The 25,062-nt window shown below is 35.8% G+C and overlaps 1 protein-coding gene across 10 annotated transcripts in view; it reads right to left on the bottom strand.

Moving 5' to 3' along the window:
* LOC149807832 (focal adhesion kinase 1-like) overlaps nucleotides 1-25,062 on the bottom strand; it is a 242,187-nt gene that overhangs the window by 37,508 nt on the left and 179,617 nt on the right. For 6 of the 10 annotated variants that reach the window (XM_089971208.1, XM_089971144.1, XM_089971216.1 and 3 more), the window contains 8 exons: nucleotides 24,659-24,714; nucleotides 18,291-18,347; nucleotides 17,562-17,591; nucleotides 11,131-11,228; nucleotides 8,662-8,746; nucleotides 4,171-4,274; nucleotides 1,732-1,847; nucleotides 1,104-1,204 (listed from right to left, as the gene is read on the bottom strand). In XM_089971208.1, the coding sequence (XP_089827334.1) occupies nucleotides 1,104-1,204; nucleotides 1,732-1,847; nucleotides 4,171-4,274; nucleotides 8,662-8,746; nucleotides 11,131-11,228; nucleotides 17,562-17,591; nucleotides 18,291-18,347; nucleotides 24,659-24,714 (647 nt within the window). The remainder of the gene's footprint in view (nucleotides 1-1,103; nucleotides 1,205-1,731; nucleotides 1,848-4,170; nucleotides 4,275-8,661; nucleotides 8,747-11,130; nucleotides 11,229-17,561; nucleotides 17,592-18,290; nucleotides 18,348-24,658; nucleotides 24,715-25,062) is intronic. The other 4 variants (XM_089971163.1, XM_089971199.1, XM_089971191.1 and 1 more) reach the window with 3 other exon arrangements.

The following is a 25,062-nucleotide window of genomic DNA, read 5'->3' as shown; positions in this document are numbered from 1 at the left end:
TCAACACAAGTGCTGCCTAAGATAGTCTCTATTATGTTTGTAATCAACACAAGTGCTGCCTAAGACAGTCTCTATTTTGTTTGCTATCAACACAAGTGCTGCCAAGGTCAGTCTCTATTATGTTTAATCATGCTGATGACTTAGGCTTTTATTTTTAAAGTCCAGAAAGTTACAAAATGTGTAATATAAATGGAAAAATTTACCATAAAGACCCAAAATTAGGCCAGCAACACATAAATATAAACATATATACAACACTTCATTAATCTACTTTATGTGGTTTTACTCGAGTCAATCACGAAGGTTTTAGTCAAAACTAATCTAAATAATTAATACATGTTTCAAAAAACCCAGAAAATTTGTTTGAATGGATCCGAAAATCAGATGATCTACATATACATACAATTAAATTTCATTTATCTGCCTCAAGTGAATTTTTTTTTTAAAATGTGAAGAAAACTAATGGGAAAAATTGCGGTAATGACCCAAAAATGGATACAAATATACTTACCAAACTTCATTTGTCTACGTGGAGTAGTACTTTTTTGTGCTCTTGTTAACAAGTTTCTTGGACAGAACAAACCAATGGATGGATATACATATGAGTGATCCATAAAGGTGAGCACTTAAGACCACTTGGCCACCCTGGGCCCCAAAGAATGTTATAGGCATCCACATTTTTAAGTCAAGACAGTGGCATGGAGCTAGATAAGGATTAAAATAATATAATAATTTACTCCATGGATTGGAACTGTTTTAAATGGAGTATTTAGTGAACAATGTAAAACACTTCATTTTTATCATGTTCACGACACCTTTTTGAATGCATCAAACAGCCAGGTGATACAGATTAATTCAAGGTGTGTTCAATTCTATGGCTCTATTTGAGTGAGTGTACTCAGAGTGATAAAGTATAGTTATTATAAACATGCATAAACGTCCAGAACATGTATGGAAAACAAAGTCTCATACATTTCAAATGAATGCTACTCCTCATAGAACTATAAATATTTTTTTATGCTCTGTGAATTTGCTATGTTCTGTTGCTAGATGACTGTTACATACATTTATGCTACAATTTAATAAATTTGAACATGTTATACCTTTATAATAGCTTTGTTCTTCAACCCATCTTGATAGGCCGAAGTCTCCTAATTTCACACAGTCATGTGATGACACAAGGACATTACGGGCTGCTATATCTCTGCAAAATGAGAGGATAAAATAAAATACATTATTAACAGAAATATCTTAAATAAAATAAGGGAAAAAACATGGTTAGCTACTTCGAGTGTAAACAGAGTATATAAGCAGCAAGCATATGGGTTCAAGCTCTGGCCAAAGTCTGATCTTGACAAATCCAGTATCATTGTTAATCATATTAAATCAATCACTATGCATATCAATTTTTTAAGAATGTTTGATAATAAAGGAGTTTTCCAAAAATGAACAAAGAAAGCCTCTGTTGAAATCAAAGTGTGTGTGTGTGTGTATATATGTATACATGGAAGACTAATTAGTGCCAAGACAAAGGCGGTAAAGTGTCCTGTTCAGGGACAGATCAGCAAACGGAAGGCTGGTAAGAGCAGAATTCCAACCCAACTTCTGAAGATTGAAAGTCCAGTGGGCTAATAACTAAGCCACTGCTGCTCATAAATGCATCAATCAGCAATTGACCTAACAAGGACTAGCCATAGTTCCTCATACACATAAAATAATAAAGTTACTAACCTGTGTACAAACTTTTTGCTCTCTAAATACGAAAGTGCTGTACTAAGCTGGTATGCATACAAAATGAGAGTTGTGAGATCTAGTCGATGTTTGTTGTTCTGCAGGTAAGCCCTCATCTGAAGAAAATAAAATGAGCAAATGAATGCAAAAGTTAGACACACACACACACCATTGATCTTTAAACAGACATTGTTGAAACATCCCAAAATAAAATATTTATTAGTCCAATTAAAATTAGCAGTTCAGTGTCATCCATAATAATCCTTCATGAATGATATAGCCCAAAAAAATATCCTGAATGAAAATTCATGCTTGTTCTGTATAGGAATCAGTCAAACTGAACGTAGTGAACATTTAGTTTCTGAATCTTAACCAACCGGCATCTGCTATCCTGGTTGATATAACCTTGTCTGTGCTGTAAATGTATGTCATAATAGAGCTTTGATTTATAAATGGTCTAGCTAGTGTGGCTATGATAAAAAAATACCCAAGCTAATCGTAATAGCTACAAATTTTCCATGCTTCTGGGATGGCCAAGCTTTGTTACCTGGGCTAACATATCTTCTGACAAATCTTAAGTACTACAGGCAATCTACTGTGAATTAATTACATTTTTGTAGGCATCAATCTTTTTGATTTTTGCAAAAAAAATGACATGGTCAATAGCACTTAAAATCAAGAATTGGGGAAGATGTCCCTCTGTTTCCTTCAAAGGATCAGAGTTAATTGGATTTTAAAATTTGTAGCTTGTAGTGACAATGAAAGGTTGGTACTCCATGAAAACTGTTAATTAATAGTAAGCAATGTTTATGATGATTCTCTGAAGGCTGACACAACCCATGAGCAGAGGATGAAAGTTGACACAAACCATGTGTGTAGGATGAAAGTTGACAACCCATGTGCATAGGATGAAAGTTGGCACAACCCATGTGCATAGGATAAAGCTGACAACCCATGTGCATAGGATGAAAGTTGACACAACCCATGTGCATAGGATAAAAGTTGACAACCCATGTGCATAGGATGAAAGTTGACATAACCCATGTGCATAGGATGAAAGTTGACACAAACCATGTGCATAGGATGAAAGTTGACACAGCCCATGTGCATAGGATAAAGTTGACAACCCATGTGCATAGGATAAAGATGACAACCCATGTGTGTAGGATGAAAGTTTACACAACCCATGTGCATAGGATGAAAGTTGACACAAACCATGTGCATAGGATGAAAGTTGACAATCCATGTGTGTAGGATGAAAGTTGACACAACCCATGTGCATAGGATGAAAGTTGACACAAACCATGTGCAGAGGATGAAAGTTGACACAACCCATGTGCATAGGATGAAAGATGACACAACCCATGTGCATAGGATGCAAACTCATCCATAGACGGATCTGAAACCTTGATAGAAACTATGCTGATATCTAGTCATGTGAGAATGGATTATTGTTCAGAGACATACATCTAATAGCTCAGTAAGTGGCATGTTTTCATCACACATGTACTTGTATTTCATTCTACTTCCCAGTACTGACAAAATAAATAGAGTTTATGATAACTAACCTAAATAAACAGACACTCCAATTTTCCACAAAATATATTTTCTAAAACTGGAATGATTTTAAATAGTATATAAAATTTCTGGATATCAAGCAAGTTTTTTTTAAGAGCCAACCAAAAATAATAACCTCATTTGGATTAATATCTTGTAGACTCGGTTTAATTCAAAGGCATATTTCCCCTCAATAACAACATTTGGATTAATATATTGTAGACTCAGTTTAATTCAAGGACCTATTTCCCCTCAATAACCTCATTTGGATTAATATCTTGTAGACTCAGTTTAATTCAAGGGCTCCCCTCAATAACCTCATTTGGATTAATATCTTGTAGACTCAGTTTAATTCAAGGGCATATTTCCCCTCAAAAACCTCATTTGGATTAATATCTTGTAGACTCAATTTAATTCAAGGGCATATTTCCCCTCAATAACCTCATGTGGATTAATATCTTGTGAACTTATAATCAGAGTACACATAATTCTGCAATTAAATTCAATTAATTAAATTGTAGTTAAATATACCTGGGACCCAGAGAAGACACTTTGAATGTGGAGTAGTCACCCATAGATGCAATCTGGTCTTTGTATCATTCTCATATAAACTCTAGGTGTAATCAGAGTACACTGGCATATATTTTTAAACAAGAGTCACTTGGTCTGTATTGGTCTAATTATGCAGTTGTTTTTTGTGAAGTGTCAATTACTAAGCAAACAAAATCCTTAACAAGTGAAAACTTATTTAAATAAAGAAGCAAACAGCAATAGGGTGATTGAAAAGATGTGGGTGTCCCTTTTTGACCAATTTAAACTGTCAGTCAAAAAGCTTAGTTTTGCAACTAAATGAACTGAGTAACTGAATAACTGATTGCCTACCTCACCGTGCCGTGCCAGTTCCATAACTATCCACACTGGGCTGGTTTCTGAGCAAATCCCAATCAACTTGATGATATGGGGGTGATCAAACTGTTGCATGATATCTGGAACAAAATGCAAAATTTGAATCACTGAATAAAAGGAAGCTATGGAGTCATAATTACCTTGCTCATTATCAATTCTCAGAAAACTGTCTTACCTGTAATTTAAAACTTCTCACTTTATATATATATGCCTGTGGACAAAATGAATGGCATTTGAGAATAAATCTATTTTTTGAGTGGTAGGAAAACTAACTTTTTTTATACCATACTAATCCATTGCTTGTGCATTGCTACTTTTTTGTTTTTTTTGAAGCTGAAAAACCTCATTCATTTGGTGCGAATACATCTTCCCAACGAGTGAAGAACTGTTTACGAGAAACAGTCGATACTTGCACCTCACATGCCTATTCACAAAACAGTCATCTTTTTCAAAAAAAACAATTAGGCCAGGACATCAGAGTAGGGTCATAGGAGGGCATTCAGCAATAGTGGCAGGTTATGTACTGCAAAATTAAATTTTACTGACCCCAACCCTAAATTTTAGTAGCAGCAATATATAACCAGTCACCATTTTTAGAGGTTTGTGGTACTACTGGTATACCACAGTATTTTTCCGGTGGCAGGTACCATGGTATGTTTTCATAATTACTTCAGTCTTTCTGCCAGTAAGGAATGCAAGAAAATTCCTGACTAATCTTATTATGAATTTAATGATAGTAAGAACATGTTTTATTCTTATGGTGAAATATTTTTAAAAATTCTTATATTTTTACAAAACAGATGAATTTGTCAAAATTTAATTTTGACTATTAGAAATATAATCATATTTATGATCCTTTAATCATATGATTGACATGTGCCAAGCATGCCAGCATCGTGGTCAAATGGGATGTTGAGAAATAAATTCAAGCCAAATCCAATATTTGGAAAACTTCTGGATTTTAAAAAAAAAACGTAATTTTGTTTAGTTATTTAATAGTGTACACTAGCATATTATGTGTTAAGTATTCCTTTGTAACACTGTGAATCATCCTATGATATGCAGGGGAGTTGTTTTCTGTGTGAATTGTTTTTGTAATTTGTCTAACCCACTAAATAGTTTTTCATTTGCTGAGTGTGTTTGTTTACTGCCCCTCTCTCATGAATATCATGTCTGGGTGTTGGCATCCCACTCAAAGTTTTGGTAGATAATAACCTAACATGGACTGAACATATCAAACATATCAGTGAAAAAGGCAATTCAAGTTTATGGATTCTCAGTATGATAAGACATTTTCTTCCTGAAAGGCACAGAAAACTATTTTACAACAGTCACATACAACACTATTTAGACTACTGTAATTCAAATGATAAAAACTTAACAAAGCTGGCACATCTTCAAAAAAAAGAGCATTTGGGCTAATATCAATCCATAAAGTAAGGAAAATTTATCATGTAAAATATTACCTATTAAAGACCAAACCTGTTTGAGAAAAGCCAAATTAATGTACATGATATCCAATAATAGCGCTCCTGAATATTTACAGTCACTATTCCAGTATAGGCAACCTGGCAATAATCCCCACCTGTGATCCATGTCTACCAAACTGTATAAAATTCCCAAACCAAATAAGGAATTATTTTTAAAAAGTTTCCAATACTCTGGAACTTTGTTCTGGAATAGTATTCCAGCTGAGATTAGAAATGCCCACTCTATTTCCTTCGTCCAAACCCAATATATCAGTGGCTTCTGAGGTGCAGCTAAAATAAATACATTCCTTTGTATGAGGGCCTCAAGGTAGATTAGTTCTTAGCTAATTGAGTTTCCCTCTTTAAATAAAGTCATTATTATTATTATTATTATTGTAGGGTTTGGAACTAAAGTTTGTGCAACTGTAATAGTGGTAAATAAGGTCTACACGTACTTTACAAACTTTAAAGTTAAACATAATGTTATCATCGCTGTGTTGAACTTTTAATTATTGTTTTCCAGCTTTACAGTAGCAGTTATTGATATTCTGTTACACCTTACTGAAAACTGGTCAATCCTATGGAGAAAAAATCAGCTGCCTTACTGAGATGGACTTGTCGGGGTTGGCAGGTCTGTAATATGGTTTCATTTTGCTATAAATCAGAGCTTGATCGTTTTTGCAGTGAATGACAAATGAAGCATCAGGACACTACCCCCCAGAACATTAAATTGCTTGTCCCTGATATAACTGCTGTATACCATGATACATACTGCACTATGTTAAGAAATACAGCGGTTAAAAATTTATCATTGTGCCCAGTTCTTGTCACTATTGTGTACCTGCATTTGTCAGTTAGGTGGGCTTGTTGTGTTGAAAGTGATCAAAAACAAAGATGTGCTCACCATTTGCATGAATGAGAGATTAACTTACTGAATGTGGGTGTCTCTCTGAACCAAAGCTATGCCACAACTGTGTCAGGGAGAAAAAATACCTCACTTTGTTGTGCTAAAGAGAAGGTAATATGTGATCGCTAGAATGCTGCCTTTATGATGTCCTCTAAGGAAGCAGGATTAAAAATGGCAGTGATGGTCCTAACCTCATGGGCTTTAAGTTTCATTTAAAAAAAGGTCTCTATTAGTTAGGAACTAATATGCTCTTTTTTGACAGTAGCGACATTCCACCATTAGTTGGTACATGCCAAAATATCAATGAAGCCATTAGGAGGAAGGAAAACATGTTTCCTACCCCTCCATTGCCCTTTGGAGTTATGAGGATAGAAATGTCTTAAGAGTGCATAAAAACCTATCTTAATCATTACAAGCACAGATTAAATGAGATGGGGGGGGGGGTCTCAATAATAGGGAACATACCAAAGGTAACAGTCTTTTGCTAAAAAAATCCTGGATCACAAAGCAAAGAAACAGATTCTGATGCCAAGGAAGTAAAAAAGTTCTTAGAGTAAGGCCCTGAAAGGAAGCCTCACTCAATGGTTCCTAGGAAGCTTTGGTTAAAGGCCATAAAACGCAAGATTGATTGCATCCATGAGGGCAGGAATCAGGTGTCTGCTGCTCAAAATACTTAATGAGATCAGCAAAGTGTAAATCCAAACCATCTGCCATGCCCATAGATAACTGAGAATTGTGTGTGTTGGAAACAGCAGCTCTATAGCCCTTGATAGTCTATAGTGAACATCTTCTGTTCTCAAAAGAGAGAGGGGCAGATAGGATCAATGTCTCAGAAGTGTTAGGTGCAGTGCAGCTCCCATAATCTCCTGGGACATGGGAATATTCCCATAATCTCCTGGGAGTGCTCTTCCAACCCAAAGAGCTAATCATCTTACGGCTCTTTCAAAGAGAAACCTGAAATTTCTGAAGATGAGTGGGAGAGACATTTCCTCTGCCCTCTGTGTGTATGGAACCAGTTGAATTCCAGAATTCAACCGACAATAATATTAAACAAATGCACAATGATGTTTTTAAATCTGCATTCCGAACTTGTTAGGCAACCTGGGTGAGTGTATCAAGGGGCCTTCTTGTGACCACACTTCTTCAGAACATCCCCAAATTGTTCTCAGAAATATAAATTTCCTGTAAGAAAACAATGATACGTCAAACATGAACTCACCTGTTATTTATACGGTGTGTGCTTTATATATCCCAGTGCATGAACGAGGTAAACAATGGGAACTTTTCCAGTGTTTTCTTTATAGAAAAGTAAGACATTCAGTTACTAAACTTCTGCAATTATTATAAACACAAATGCATTAATAATGCATTATGAGTTATTAGAACAATCATCAATATACCAAGATGAAAAAAAAACCCCATCAAATTTGATGTTTAGACGACTAAGAAAATGGAATATGTCATTTTTGCTATGTTAGGGTAGGGCCTTTGTTGTGCTGATTTTCCTTAACACAAAAGACTTACCTGTAACCATTTGCAATTGAGAGTGAATATGGGTGTACCCTAACTCTTAAGTGTTGGGATACAATGTAGTAACCTAAGATGTTCCTTAAAGAACCAAATTCTGAAAGGGAGCAGGGGTTACCAGCATGTCAAATGAATATGGAGAGTACAAATGTAACACTGAGATACAATATTTGTTGAATTAAGACTGCAATGCAGTTAAGCACAAGCAACTGTTCCCTGGTCAGAGATCTGACACATGTCCATTAACATGGTGTCCCTCAAAAAGATGACTGTTCTGCACTTGGGTATGCAAGGTGCGTTAGTGGACCATGCCTTATTGACAATTCTTCACTTGGGTGGGGGTAAATGTGTTCACCGAGGTTTCTCTGCATGAAAAAAAGAGGAGCTATGCAAATGCAATGTGTTTTGTATTGCTGCTTTTAAAAAGAGATTTTGAGATCCTGAGATTGTCACATAAAAGGGATTTTAAAAGTGCAATATAAGATTAAATTCTGACAATTTTATGAAACTGGTGTCTTTTTAAAATGCGTCATCTTGTCTACTGTGAAGATTTCATCAACTTACAGGCCTCCTCCAGGAACTTTTCTGTCATGGACTCCTCATTGTCTTCCTTACAAGTCTTGATGGCTACAGGAATCTGATTTCCATCCTGATGAAAAATAGTGTTTCTATACAGACAAATAGTAGTTATAATGGATTCTAAAATACAATATAATAAAAAAAATTAAAACATTTTCATAAATACATAAAACTGAGTCAACATATTAATGTTTCATTCAAGAATTTGCTAAAAATGCTCACTGATGACTGATATTACGTTAGACAGACTTGTGTCACCTTTTTGCCTTTAATGACATGACATCAAACATGTACAGTACTAGTACACTCTGTCTCAAAAGACTACCCCTTCAGCCAAAACATCATGGTTTCTCATGTCAGGTCAAAACACTATAGAATATTTTAAAAAAAGTATGCTTTAAGAATATGGTCTCTTAAAACAGGTGGTCTTTCATAGCAGTGGTTTTTCAAGAAAGGTTTACTGTATTATAAAAAAATGCAATGGCTTTACTGACCATCATACAGAATAAAACAAAGATAACATAAAACCTGGAGAGAAAAAAGCATACTTTGTTTTTCCTCTGTAAAATGTTTTCATGGTTGCTGGCAATGATGGTTATATGCTGAAACCAAGTCAGTCCTTTCTGCAGTGCCACAATATTTAATTTATCAAGGTTTTAATGTAATCAACATCAAGTGATTCATATTTAAGTTATCAAGGTTTTAATGTAATCAACATCAAGTGACTGATATTTAATTTATCAAGGTTTTAATGTAATCAACATCAAGTGACTTATATTTAAGTTATCAAGTTTTTAATGTAATCAACATCAAGTGACTGATATTTAATTTATCAAGGTTTTACTGTAATTAACATTAAGTGAATGATATTCAAGTTATCAAGGTGTTACAGTATTCACATCAAGTGATAAGCCTGAAATATATAATTCAAACTTTAAAAATTGTATTGATTGACAGCTTGTTTTTTTCATATTCAGTCGTGCACGTCTGATAAGATACAAGTAAAAACAAAATGCAATAATGAGATTATAATATTCCATCTCATGAAAGTATGTGTAATGTTACCTGGAGAAATATTTTGTACAAAATTAGATTCAAATTTATATATGCTTTGTTTTTCTTCCCTAAAATTAGACATGAAAAAGCAAGTTCTGTGAATTTTTGTTCCAATCCTATCATGGTGATGTCACCGATATAAAGCAGTGATGAAGTTTGACCATTATCACAAAAGCTACAGATATTACTAGACAGACATAGAAGTAACCAAGTTTCATGGCTCTGTCTCAAAGTGCATTGTAGTAATTAGATGCAAACAGAGGTACAAAAATTTTGGTCAGTGACCTTGGCCTTTGAGAGACAACTTTAACTGTACTATTCGACATACCACTGTGTCAAGAAAAATAAGTGTACTATGTTTCATCTATGCACTTCTGACTTATAAAGTCAAAACAAAACAAAATTAAAATATTGCCCTACGACCTTCACCTTGAAGACAGGATCCTGACACTGGAAGACAGCACTTCTTTTGGTTCACAATATGCCAACCATATTTCATCCAATTACCTCAAAAAAACTCCTAAATAGGAGAAGGAAGTTATGTAGGAGAAGGGAAAATGTCGCAGAATCTCAAATATATTGACCTCTGACCTTGTTAATGAAGACAAGGACCCCAATGTGGTATGTGACATTCTTCATTAAGAAGAAGATCTAGTTTTAAGCATTTATCTCAAATGATTCCAAATGAAAGTGTGATGGAAAACTTGAAATAACAAAATGAGATCATGACCTTGAAGACAAGATACCCACCCCTTAACATGACATGCAGGAACATCATCTACTAATGATATATAATACCCAGTTTCATCCTTTTATATTTAAAAGGCTCCAAAATTATAGAGCGGAGGCAAGTGTGAAAGAAAATTTGAATACTGAGCTGCAAAGACAGGATCCCTAGTGTGGCATGCTGTTATGATATATAAGTATACCAAGATTCATTCATTTATTGCAAACAGTGTTTAAATTACAGGGTGGAAAGGAAAGTGTGATAGAAAATTAAAAATATTTATCCACAACTTTGACCTTGAAGACAGCACCCCAAATGCAACCCATTATATGTATGATATATAAGCTTATACAATTAAATCCCTTTGTCTCAAATGGATCTTAAGTTATAAAGCAAAAGGGAAGATGTGAATTTAAATACTGAGCTGTGACCTTGACCTCAAGTTGATGTTAAGTCATTCAGCAGAAATTAAAGTATGCTGGGGAGAAACATGTATGGTATATCTCAGGTATTTTGCAGAAAGGTTAGGACAAAAATGGACACTGATAATACAGGCCTGATGGGATTCTGAACCTGTCAAATGTGCAATATTCATCATATGTGTTTGTCTTCAAAACAGATGCTTGTAGTGAGTAACAGATGCTGCAGTCTCAAGGTATGGGTAGACAAACCTTATCATTATAAATTCCTTTGTGGACATCACCAAACTGCCCTTCTCCAAGAATCTCCAATAGTCTGAACCGATCACGGGTTATCTCATAGTCATGGGCTGAAATATATGTAATCATAGCAACATAAGTTACTGCATTCCCTCTTTTGATTGTTGCTCATTGGAGCCATGAAAATGACATGTTATATGTGAGGTCACATTTTTCTGTCTCTTGACTGGCCATAAAATAAAAAAATTCTCCAAATTTTAAATGTCTAAATGATTTTGGCACTCACTCGCTTTTAAAGTTGTTCTTGGATATACTGTGGCATTACTAATTTTCATGTATCAACTGTCATATATTTCCTTGTTGCCCAACAACGAAATTAAAGACCCAATGAAAAAGTTGCCACATATGATAAAGAAATCCTCCACCACTTCCCTGTGTTTCATTCCTGGAGACCAACAAAGTTATCTGATAACCAACATCATTTCTACAATCTGGTAAATATTTATTAGCTTTTACAAGTATTTATTTTATTTTAACCCTTTCTTTAAAAAAATTTTTTATACTGTTGCATATGGTATCTTGTTACTGTAATTTCCAGACTGTCTTAAATTGATATGTTGTTAAATAAGTAAGGGCAGAGGAAAACAAGACAAATCATAATTTATTCAAACAATGCTAATACTGGAAATAAAGAAAGAATGAAAAATAATATTATATATAAAATTAGATTTAATACTCATTCAAATCAATTTCTAATTAAGTAAAAAAAATTGTAAAATTTAAAAAATTTGTGACAGCATGTCATGTTTTATCCATGCATGCTTAAGCCCAATGAACATCATGACTGTAAAATACTAAAACAATTGCTGGAGGAACAATAAGTAATTGAACACACTAATTATCACCAAGTTAATGGAACACCATATATACACTAATTACCACAGAGGTACTGGAACACTGTATATACATTAATTACCACAGATTTAATAGAACACTGTATATACATTAATTACCAAAGAGTTAATGGAACACTGTATATACATTAATTACCACATAGTTAATGGAACACCGTATATACACCAATTAAAACAATTAATGGAACACCGTCTATACACTAATTACCAGAGTTAATGGAACACTTTATATACACTAATTACCACAGAGTTAATGGAACACTGTATATACACTAATTACCACAGAGTTAATGGAACACTGTATATACATTAATTACCAAAGAGTTAATGGAACACTGTATATACATTAATTACCACAGAGTTAATGGAACACTGTATATAAACTAATTACCACATAGTTAATGGAACACCATATATACACCAATTAAAACAGAGTTAATGGAACACTGTCTATACACTAATTACGAGAGTTAATGGAACACTGTATATACACTAAATACCACAGAGTTAATGGAACACTGTATATACACTAATTACCACAGAGTTAATGGAACACTGTATATACATTAATTACCACAGATTTAATGGAACACCATATATACATTAATTACCACAGAGTTAATGGAACACTGTATATACATTAATTACCACAGAGTTAATGGAACACCATATATACACCAATTAAAACAGACACTGTATTTACATTAATTACCACAGAGATAATGGAACACTGTATATACACTAATTACCACATGGTTAATGGAACACCATATATACACCAATTAAAACAGAGTAATGGAACACTGTAAATACACCAATTACCACAGAGTTAATGGAACACGGTATATACACTAATTATGGCAGAGTAGTAAAGTTCACACTTCACTGATTTTTGAACAAAACCCTGAATCAACATCATGCTAATCAAGTCAGCTGTTAAACACAAAGGTTTGTCATGTAAATAATTCTGAAATTATTAAATAAACAGGTCCAGCATTCCAAAATTCAGGGACAATTAGGTTTGATTTTCGTGTGAGACGCAATTTCCCAATCAGCATGAATCAGCTTCACTGGTGAAGTCTTTAGCAAAATCTAGTAGCTGAAGTTGGTTCGTACATGAGGCAGGCTCAATCATAGGAGTGATTCCATTGTTTTTCAATTTAGTTAGCATCTTCACACTTTAATGGGCACATCAGCACATCAGATGTTGACACTACTTGCCGAATGCACTGAGCAAGAGGGAAGCTGGTCATGTGGTCGGTTCTCATATGGAATGATGAAATTATGCAAATATAATTTTATTCTTCTGTGTCCTTTATTTTGGGGTATTTGTAGTGGTTGAATAATAAAGTTAAATATGCCAAACTCTGATAGGCAAGTCATGAATTTAAGTATATATGAAAATGTCTTATTTTCTCCCCACCATGAAAATCCAGACCCGCAAAAATGACACTATAGTACTCCAGTATTTTTTTTAAAGAAATGGTAATGTGTCGTAAATTGTTTGCCCTTTACATCAATAATTCACAAATAAGTTTTTGGGGGAAGGAATACCACACAGGTGCTACTCTTCAGATATAACAGCACATGGGCAGGATGTGATTGCCTCCCGTAGTGAATGAGTTAAGACACAAGACTAGTGCTGACCATAGCTGATGCACCAATTTACCCACATGGTTGGTATTATTAGACTGGTAATCCCTGCTATTGGCTGTTCCTATTGTACACAGTTATAATTAGATGCATATGAAAATGATAACAAAAAAACAAGATTTTCAAATCTGAAATTGAAAAATGGGAAAAATATACTTACCCAAGTATGTCTTTACAACTGAACTTGAGTAACCTTTATTATATTTATATTTGTCCCGTACTTTTCACACGTGTTCAATTTTATGGGCAGTCAAGATGCATGAAACAGACTATATATTATATCAAGACTGTCATAATACATGTAGTACACAATAAACAGTCAAGGTGCATGAAACAGACTATATTCTAACAAGACTGTCATAATAATACACAATATTAAAAAGGGCATGTAATGACGGGAACCATATCATAACTGTTAACAGCTAAGAACAATCAAGTGAAATTTAACCAATGGAACAAGATCAGCTTGCATTATATGAGAGGCTGTGCCATACTGAGGCACTTGTCTAAATGTCCATTTTTCTAATGACAATGGACACTGTTCGACAATTTGTAAGGATTGAACCTCTTGTACAAGTTGGCAGTAGCTGTATTGTGCACATTTTTCAATATAATTTTTAACCAAATTTTATCATAGGAAAATGAGCAATCCTCCATGAGTTCAGTCTACAACCAATAAAGCTAATAAAATGTTTAACAAAGGGCATGAAAGACATACAAACAATCATGCTGGGACATGAAAAAAGTATATAATACAACAAATTTTAACAGTATCTAAACATATATTTCTTTTATGTCAAACCTTCTTTCATTGAATACATACACAAATACTACAAGTATTTGATTAAGTCATGTACACTGTACTACAGCATAAAAGTGATGCTTGCACTCAGTGTGACCTTGACATTTGAATCTGAAATCAATGGCCATCTTACCTGTTATAAATGCAAGCCATCCACAACATCTTGTTATATGCGGGAGGTCATGGGTTCAATCCCAGGCCGAGTCATACCAAAGACTTTCAACAATGGTACTAACAGCTGCCTCACTAGGCACTCAGCATTAAGAGGTTAGTGTTAGGACTGGTCGGACTGGTGTCAGGATGATGTGACTGGGTGGAACATCATGCTACATGTCTGCGGCATGATGCCCCAGTGCTAGACATCACTATAAATTGCCACAATGCAGACATCATAGCGATATGACTGATTTTTTTTAAAGCTACGTTAAAAATCCAAATCACACACACACACACACTCTTACCTGTTATAAATGCAAGCCATCCACGACATCTTGTCATAGTAGAAGATATTGAACCTAAGTAATTCTGCATTGAAAAATTTCTTCTTTCAGTCTCGGTGACTATAACCTTTGATTTTTGAATCCTAAGTTCAATAGATGTCTCACATACATGTCATTTACAAAGTTCACTCAAGGTATCTGATCTAAAAGTCACGTTATTGTGTGGAAATAGTTTTCCCTTCTTCGAGTCCCCATGACCATGACTGACCAATGACCTTGAACCCAAAATTAGTAGATTTCATCCTTACTCAAGAAGCAATCTACTTGCAAAGTTTGGTAATGGTGGATAGTGGAGATCTCTAATTATTGTGTGGAAATGAAATATGGAATGAATGGACATAACATGATATGTTCTGCCTTATAATGGGCGTGTAAAAATTAGCTTGATCTCTCCCACATTACTGAATTTATTTGATGTTAACCACAGAATTCAAGATTGTATGACTGGACATCACTTTATTCTCTCACTGCATCTTTCTGTCCATCTACTAGTCAATAGTTCTGTTCAGCAGACAATGAGAGATAGGGAAAGGGATTGCCCAGCATACAATAATGCATTTCATTTTTAAACAGGTCTAATTGCCAAGCGTTTTTCCAGATATACCCTAATGCATTTCATTTCTACACAGGTCTAATTGCCCAGCATTGTTCCAGATATACCCTAATGCATTTCATTTCTACACAGGTCTAATTGCCTAGCGTTTTTCCAGATATACCCTAATGCATTTCATTTCTACACAGGTCTAACTTCACAGCATTGTTCCAGATATACCCCAATGCATTTCATTTCTACACAGGTCTAATTGCCTAGCATTTTTCCAGATATACCCTAATGCATTTCATTTGTACACAGGTCTAACTGCACAGCATTGTTCCAGATATACCCCAATGCATTTCATTTGTACACAGGTCTAATTGTTTTAAATGTGTATTTTTTTTAGATGGCAGTGTGTAACAAACAGACACATAACCAGGTGACTTCAAGTACCCTGATCAGCAACTTGTCAAACCTAATCCTGCCAATTCTGTTTTAGTAGCCTATCATATATCGATGACTGAAGGAACATTTTTCATGTAAAGAAAAATAAATTCTGTGGAGGTTCGTAACAGTGTAATAAAAATATTTTTACTGTACAGTAAAAATTGAAACACCACTTTATGATAAAGATGGGTAAATCATACTTTTTATTTTGTGTTTGTGTGTCGTGTGAATGTCACCATACATTGTTAGTTTTTATAGCAATCCCTTAATGGCTTTGTATGCAATTTTTTAGTCAATATGCTTTTGTTATACTATAAATTGCACACACATATACCCCTTAAAAATGAATGCAAAACAAAATGTTTTAACCATCTACTGCTACAACAGGTGTGTCTGTTATAATATTAGCATCCTAACAAAAAAGGTAATAAAGATGATGACAGTGTTGACAATGATGATGTTGATAAAGATTGGTGGTGGTGGTGGTGGCAGTGCTGCAGCTTTTGTCTTCAACAACTTTGTAATCATCATGAGGCCAGGTACTGTATGTGAAAAATATGTCATCACACTGACTCACTACCATGAGTGACTAAGGCTGATACTGACAACATTCCAAATCATTCAGTGATAACTGTAGGTAGGTTTACACAATGTGATGGGCTTGTGGATGACTTTGTGTGTTGTCTACAACCACTTATAACTTAAATAAGTATTATAACAAGGGTAGTTCTAATTATTTGTAGGTTACATGCGATGGATGCTAAATATTCAAGAAAGCTGACTGGATTTATTTCTGTGCATGCTAATATTTCAAGACAGTCAGTTACTTTTGAACAAAATGACCACCAAGAAAAAAATTATTTTGAAATTTTTTTAATTAGAAAGGAAATTTGGTGGTAATCCTTCAATCATTTAATACCACAGCATGCTTTAGTGTTTACTGGAGACTAATGCAGATACTAGGTCTGAGTTTAGTGCAGACGGTTGACTAGAATATACTGTAGTAAAAGTACACATATATTCATGCATACATAATCAAAACAATACAGCATATAGTCTAAGGTTTTCTTTCAGCAGATTCTATTGTGAGTAAATGTTGGTAAAGCAAATTTTAAGATAAGGATGGGTAAGAGTACATATAATAATAGTCATTACTATCACTAGATGTGTTTACAGTAATTTACATGTTTTTTAAAGCAATGGAAGACGAGTATGATATATTAGCCATTATACTGTGTAAGTTTGACAGATATGCCCATGCTTTTCCAACATTTCACAATCATTTTCAGTCATGGAGATTGCAATCAAGAGGCATGGATTAAGCTTTACAAGGTGGTCATGAAACCTAATCTAAATTCATGCCTACCGTATATACTCACTTACAAGTCAGGTCCAACTGCAAACAATATAGACCCTCATCTGCTGTCACTTAATATGCCATTTGTTCTACTGATTACTCACACACAAAAACTGCACAGACCCAGATCTACCAGTGTATTATTTGACGGCAGATCTGGGTCTGTGCAGTTTGCAGCTGGAACCAATTTCTAAACAAGTATATATGGTATTTTGCAATGCTTTAATGAACTCACTCTTTTTTCTTTTTCCTTTCCGTGGAGGACCTATACAGTTACAGGGCATAATGAGATGAATATGACAATTTTAGTCTAGTCATGTGTATATTTAACCATCCATGATGGAGTCCACTGAATTCAATATTTTCATGGTATCAGTTAGCAAAGGATTTACAAAAAAATACATTTCTGGTTGGCACTTACTTTCATGGATTGGTTAAAAATCCCTATGGTTTCCAAAGAAGGATCACTATTTAATGGTTCTTTAAATGTGTTGCTTCTAACCACAAAATCCCCCAAAATTGGTATCCCATGAAAAGTAATGAGACCTAATAGTAATTAGGAAAGGATAGGTCTTTTTAATATTTACTAAAATATGTTTGTGTTCTGGTAAGCAAGTCAAGTTTCAATATGCAAGAATCTGTTTTGACTTATTAAAAATCTGCTCTTACAAAATTTAGATCTTCAAAATTTGCAAAATTTGAGAAACATAGAGAAAGTCTTGTATCTGAAACAAATAATCTTTGATAATGCTTGCAAAATGTTACGACAGAATGAATTACATGAAAATGATCTGATGAAACTAAACAGAAATTGGGTTTAAAATTTTGGCCTCGCTCCAGAAATTTACTCAGTATTAGTCTCTGGAAATTATCTTGGCCACTGTGATTGCAGTATCAATGAGGCTAGAAGGGGATATCTACTGGATTCCTACTAGGTTTAAGCAGAATGTGCACAAGTACTGACCATCTGGTGAGCTGTAATCCCCTTCATCTTCTACAATCTCTGCATAGTCTGAAATCCCTACAAATCAGAAAGGAGGTCGAGGTCACTATCTAAACATCCTACTGCAACCGTATATTTATATATATATAAAAATTACCTGCAGACAAGGTAAAAAAAAAAAAACATAGCCTACATCCATTAGTATGGTCAATACAGTACCTGCAGATGGAGTAAAAAATATAAAGCCTACATCCACTGGTATGGTCAATAAATGTCTCAAAATGATGAATAAATATTCCTGGCAGTCAAGTAAATCTTCCATTCACTGGCCCAATCAGGACTGACCAGTGTTTACTCTTTAATGTTCTGTTCAAAATGTTGCCGTTGCTTAATAACTTACACCAGAAGTTTGTTTTCATTTACTCTGATAAGCTTTTACAAATGTTTTGCTCCAAGGGAAAGCAGACTGGTCTAAAAAATTTAATATTTACAAATTATGTTAGTAGGGCCACAGAATGACTTATAATTGATGTTAGAAGAATCACAGAATAAGTTCTTGAAAACAACCTTTCACAATATCAAATTTAGGTCCTTAATAATTTCAAATTGTTTACTTCTGCAACAGCTGGTCTATTGTGTTGTGATCCAACTGTGCATGCAATTTATTTTTATATGCTCTTTCAAGATATCATGACACTTTATGTTTTAAATCTGAGGGTACTTTTTTCCTTTCATCCTTTCTTCAGCAGAATATAATACCAATTAATGCAATATTTTCAAAAGAATCATGTCCAATCAAATTCCAGTTTGGATATTTACATTTTTAGTGCTAATTAAAGTTTCAAAGATAACATCTTTCATAGAAAGAAAAACATTTTGGCGAAGAATAATCAAAATTGGGCCAGAGAGTTGATACTAGGTTTCACTTTTGTTTACCACTGAAATCAATTGGCTGTGTGGGAAACAACTTTGTCAAAAATCAAGAAATTTTGCTAAAGATTGGTTCAGCAATTTTGCTGAAGGTGTCCAGAATCGGGTTGATGTATAAATGACAGATACAAGACTAGGTAAGCTAAACATTCATTGCTTTCTTTCATTTGAATGGATAGGTAGCCAATGTTAGTCATGGAAAAAGTGCTGGGTACCATATATAAATTATAAATATATATCATAGACAAATTTATGATATCTTTTAAGGGCTGAGCTTATGCTGATAATGTGAAAGATAATTTTCACCCATACACCCAACACCAAATGAAAGCCAACATTTAGCACAATTATATATTAACTTCATACATGTACCCTATATCAACAGCCATACCAAAGAATACCAATGCATATGTAAGCATACCAAGGGATACCATATCAACCCATTTGTAAGCCATACCAAAGGATATCATATCAACCCACACGTAAGCCATACCAAGGGATATCATATCAACACATTTGTAAGCCATATCAAGGGTTATCATATCAACACATTTTTTAAGCCATATCAAAGGATATCATATCAACCCATCTGTAAGCCATACCCAAAAATACAAACCCATATATATGCCATACCAAAAGATATCAACTTATATGCAAGTAAACTCTCGAATGACAAAAGTTCTGAATGCCTAATCACTTTCTAGTTACTTTCAAGACCTTGATAAACATAGTATTTATCTATGTACCACATTCATCCAAGTGAAGACCCAGATCTGCCAATGCATAATTTATTGGTATATCTGTGTCTATGTTGTTATGAAATTATAAACAGAACAAATAGCATAGAACCTGGCCTGAAATCATAAAACTACTTAGATTGAGTTGAAGGTTGAGATTTAAACTTACATATCTGCACACCTGTGCCAACATCAAAGAGTATGCACACCTGTACTAATATCAAAAGAGTCTCTTGGTGTCGTTTCAAGTTCTGGAGTCTTCAGTCTGCTTTGAGCAGTTGCTCAGAAAATGTTGCCCAAACAACAAAAGGCCAAAGTTGGCCTGAGATTGCTCACCTGGTTGACATCTGCCAAACAGCTAATACACAAGCAGTTGACCAATAAATTGTACTCAGTAGAACGCTTTCTGTAGAAATTTCTTTCACTGTTGTTGATTGCATATGTTATGAAAACAATTGTTTTGACGTTTCTAGTTATAATACAATAATCCACATTTGATGGCACATTATCATTTGTCAAATAGTGAAGGGCTTCTATGCCAATATTTGAGGACATATTATCATTTGTCAAATAGTGAAAGGTCTATATGCCAATATTTGATAGCACATTATCATTTGTCAAATAGTGAAAGGTCTATATGCCAATATTTGATGGCATACTATCATTTATCAAATAGTGACAGGCTTCTATGCCAATATTTGATGGCATATTATCATCTGTCAAATAGTGAAAGGCCTATATGCCAATATTTGATGGCATATTATCATTTGTCAAATTGTGAAAGGCTTCTACGCCAGAATGTTTTCTCTCAGAGTTGGTCAAATTCTTTTAAGTGGTTTTCTGAGATAAGGTTGTGTAAATGTGTCTCTATTTTTTGTAATGGTCACAATGATGACGGATTGGCATTGTTCCTATAAATCTGAAAGGCCTTCAAGCTATGATGTTTTCTGTCAAGTCTGGTCAAATTCTAAAAAATGTGAAAGGCCTTTAAGTTTGGTCCAAGTCTATTTGTTGGTGGATTGACATCATTCTTATAAATGTGAAAGTCCTTTAAGTTTGGTCAGATTTGGTTTGTTGGTGGAATGGCACCATTCCTAGAAATGCGAAAGGCCTTCAAGCTGTGATGCTTTCTGTCAAGTTTGGTCAAATTCTGTTATGTGGGGGGGGGGGTGACAGTAACCCAGTTGGTAGAGCTCTGGGCTTGTAATTCAATGGTTGTGTAGTTGGCTGCCTCATTGTGTCCTTGGGAGAGGCCCTTATCTCCCATTTCCTCAGTATGTCCTTAAGACAGGCCCTCAACTCCCATTTCCTCAGCATGTCTTGGAGAGAGCCCCTTAGCTCCCATTTCCTCAGTGTGTCCTTGAGAGAAATTCTTAGCTCCCATCTCTTCAGTGTTTCCTTGAGAGAGGCTCTTAGCTCCCATCTCCTCAGTGTGTCCTTGAGAATGGCCCAAAGCTCTCATTTCCTCAGTGTGTCCTTGGGAGAGGCCCTTAACTCCCATTTCCTCAGTATGTCCTTAAGACAGGCCCTCAACTCCCATTTCCTCAGCATGTCTTGGAGAGAGCCCCTTAGCTCCCATTTCCTCAGTGTGTCCTTGAGAGAAATTCTTAGCTCCCATCTCTTCAGTGTTTCCTTGAGAGAGGCTCTTAGCTCCCATCTCCTCAGTGTGTCCTTGAGAGAGCATCTTAGCTCCCATTTCCTCAGTGTGTCCTTGAGAGAGGCTCTTTGCTCCCATTTCCTCAGTGTGTCCTTGCGAGAGACTCTTTGCTCCCATTTCCTCAGTGTGTCCTTGAGAGAGGCTCTTAGCTCCCATCTCCTCAGTGTGTCCTTGAGAGAGACCCTTAGCTCCATTTTCCTCAATGTTTCCTTGAGCGAGCCCCTTAGCTCCCATTTCCTCAGTGTGTCCTTGAGAGAGCTCCTTAGCTCCCATCTCCTCAGTGTGTCCTTGAGAGAGGCTCTTTGCTCCCATTTCCTCAGTGTGTCCTTGTGAGAGCTCCTTAGCTCCCATCTCCTCAGTGTGTGCTTGAGAGAGGCTCTTAGCTCCCATCTCCTCAGTGTGTCCTTGAGAGAGCATCTTAGCTGCCATTTCCTCAGTGTGTCCTTGAGAGAGGCTCTTTGCTCCCATTTCCTCAGTGTGTCCTTGCGAGAGACTCTTTGCTCCCATTTCCTCAGTGTGTCCTTGAGAGAGGTTCTTAGCTCCCATCTTCTCAGTGTGTCCTTGAGAGAGACCCTTAGCTCCATTTTCCTCAATGTTTCCTTGTGCGAGCCCCTTAGCTCCCATTTCCTCAGCATGTCCTTGAGAGAGCTCCTTAGCTCCCATCTCCTCAGTGTGTCCTTGAGAGAGGCTCTTAGCTCCCATCTCCTTAGTGTGTCCTTGAGAGAGCACCTTAGGTCCCATTTCCTCAGTGTGTCCTTGAGAGAGGCTCTTTGCTCCCATTTCCTCAGTGTGTCCTTGAGAGAGCTCCTTAGCTCCCATCTAATCAGTGTGTCCTTGAGAGAGGCTCTTAGCTCCCATCTTCTCAGTGTGTCCTTGAGAGAGACCCTTAGCTCCATTTTCCTCAATGTTTCCTTGAGCGAGCCCCTTAGCTCCCATTTCCTCAGCGTGTCCTTGAGAGAGGCTCTTTGCTCCCATTTCCTCAGTGTGTCCGTGCGAGAGACTCTTTGCTCCCATTTCCTCAGTGTGTCCTTGAGAGAGGCTCTTAGCTCCCATCTTCTCAGTGTGTCCTTGAGAGAGACCCTTAGCTCCATTTTCCTCAATGTTTCCTTGAGCGAGCCCCTTAGCTCCCATTTCCTCAGCGTGTCCTTGAGAGAGCTCCTTAGCTCCCATCTCCTCAGTGTGTCCTTGAGAGAGGCTCTTAGCTCCCATCTCCTTAGTGTGTCCTTGACAGAGCACCTTAGGTCCCATTTCCTCAGTGTGTCCTTGAGAGAGGCTCTTAGCTCCCATCTCTGCAGTGTGTCCTTGAGTGAGGCTCTTAGCTCCCATCTTCTCAGTGTGTCCTTGAGAGAGACCCTTAGCTCCATTTTCCTCAATGTTTCCTTGAGAGAACCCCTTAGCTCCCATTTCCTCAGCGTGTCCTTGAGAGAGCTCCTTAGCTCCCATCTCCTCAGTGTGTCCTTGAGATAGGCTCTTAGCTCCCATCTCCTTAGTGTGTCCTTGAGAGAGCACCTTAGGTCCCATTTCCTCAGTGTGTCCTTGAGAGAGGCTCTTAGCTCCCATCTCCTCAGTGTGTCCTTGAGAGAGGCTCTTGGCTCCCATCTCCTCAGTGTATCCTTGAGAGAGACCCTTAGCTCCCATCTCCTCAGTGTGCCCTTCTCTCAGTGTGTCCTTGAGGGAGTATCTTAGCTCCCATTTCCTCAGAATGATAAGGCTAATAATGTGCTGAAAGTGCCATTCAAACCAGCAACAGAACAAATTCCTTTGAGCAGCACTTTTTAGAGGAGGTTACTAACAGGTTTTGATTTTAGTACTAGCTGACATATCTGATGGCAGATTAGCGTCATTTGTACAAAGCCCTCCATGCTAAGATGCTTTCTGTCAAATCTGATCATATTCTCTAGAGATGCTTTAGCAAAGCCACTACAACGAGTTTCTTTTCTTAGTAACAGTTGCCACACATAATGGCAAATCAACTTCATTTGTATAAATTTGAAAGACCTTCATGCGAGATTGTTTTCTCAGCAAATGTTTTCAAATCTCTGATCAGCAGTTTAACAGATGTCCTTCAATAACTATAGCCATACTAAATGGCAGATTACTATAATTCATCTGAATTTAAACGGTCTTTATGTTAAGATGCTTTTTGTCAAATGTGATTTTGAGAAGAAACTTTTAAGGCTTTTCTAATTTTAGCAATGGTGGCCCTATCTGATGGCAGACCATTTTAAAAATCTAAAAGAGCTTCATTACAGATCTAAAAGAGTTTCATTACAGGAGACTTTCTGTCAAATTGGGTTAAATTCTGTTCAATGGTTATTTTAAAGAGTGCAAATAGCAACTGTTAATAGTTGACGCACAGACAAAGGATCAAACTTATGACCTTATGGCCATGCGAGCTAACAGAAAAATTAAGACTAAAAATCTAAGATTAGAAACCATATTTCCAAAAATAAATATGATGTGCAATAAAATTTACCCATTTACAATTTTTATTTCATTCTGAAGAAAGCCCCTGAAATTAGAATTTTTCAAATAACGTGTCCCAATTTTAAAAATGGTCCTAATTTTGAACTTGAAAATCCAAACCAATGGTCAAAGTCAGACAATTTTCACAGCCTGCTACTTCAGTTAGAATAATATAAGAAAACCTTCTAGATTTTCTTACCATGAGCCGATCTACTAAAGTGCTAAATTTGGAAGATGTCTCATTTTGGGTGTTTTGGCATACGCTTTAGTCATATGATCAGAGAGTTTCAAGACATCAAGAGGCGAACTTACATAAGGGCTAACTTGATAGCTGCGTTTATTAATAAAGCTGAACAACGTAAGGAGGGTATGAAAAAGAATACAATTTTCATGCCATTTCATTTGCTAAATTTCACCCATGATATGGACATGCACAAGTACACAAATAATGTTCCTGATAAATATATCATCTATCCATTTGCAAAGCACACCACGATGAATACAAATGGTCTGTAACCCACAGTAAAGGTTTATCCTTTTGACATGAAAAAATAGCTTGTACTTGTGCATGCTGACATGGTTACACATTGTAGACTTACGTTCATTTGGACTCGATAGTTCACCTGTTTTCCCTGTTGCTTCCTTTTTTGATGAACTGTAATAATAAGATTCATGGATTAAATCCAATGTTTTGTATAAGATATATACCAGATACTCAGAATAAAACAATATCTAAGGTTTTTCTCCTTAACTGAAATCTGATTTTTGTACAAACAGAAAACATGACAAACTTACAATGGGCAAGAAACAACTAGGGCTCTGCATGCAACCAATACTGCACTAATGGAAAAGTTATTTCTTTGTCTCGATATTTTGAGGCAAGACAATATATTTTAACAAATGGAACTAAAAAGGGACACAACTCTGTAAGAAAGAAAAGCAGTGAAAGAAAACATCAAATAGGTGTAGGTAAATATGTAAGAAAACAAGAGATGGGCATGTG

The sequence above is a fragment of the Sinohyriopsis cumingii genome, chromosome 1 (assembly GCF_028554795.1).
Source record: "Sinohyriopsis cumingii isolate HCF-2022 chromosome 1, ASM2855479v2, whole genome shotgun sequence".
NCBI classification, from domain to species: domain Eukaryota; kingdom Metazoa; phylum Mollusca; class Bivalvia; order Unionida; family Unionidae; genus Sinohyriopsis; species Sinohyriopsis cumingii.
This window is presented reverse-complemented; position numbering and strand designations above follow the sequence as displayed.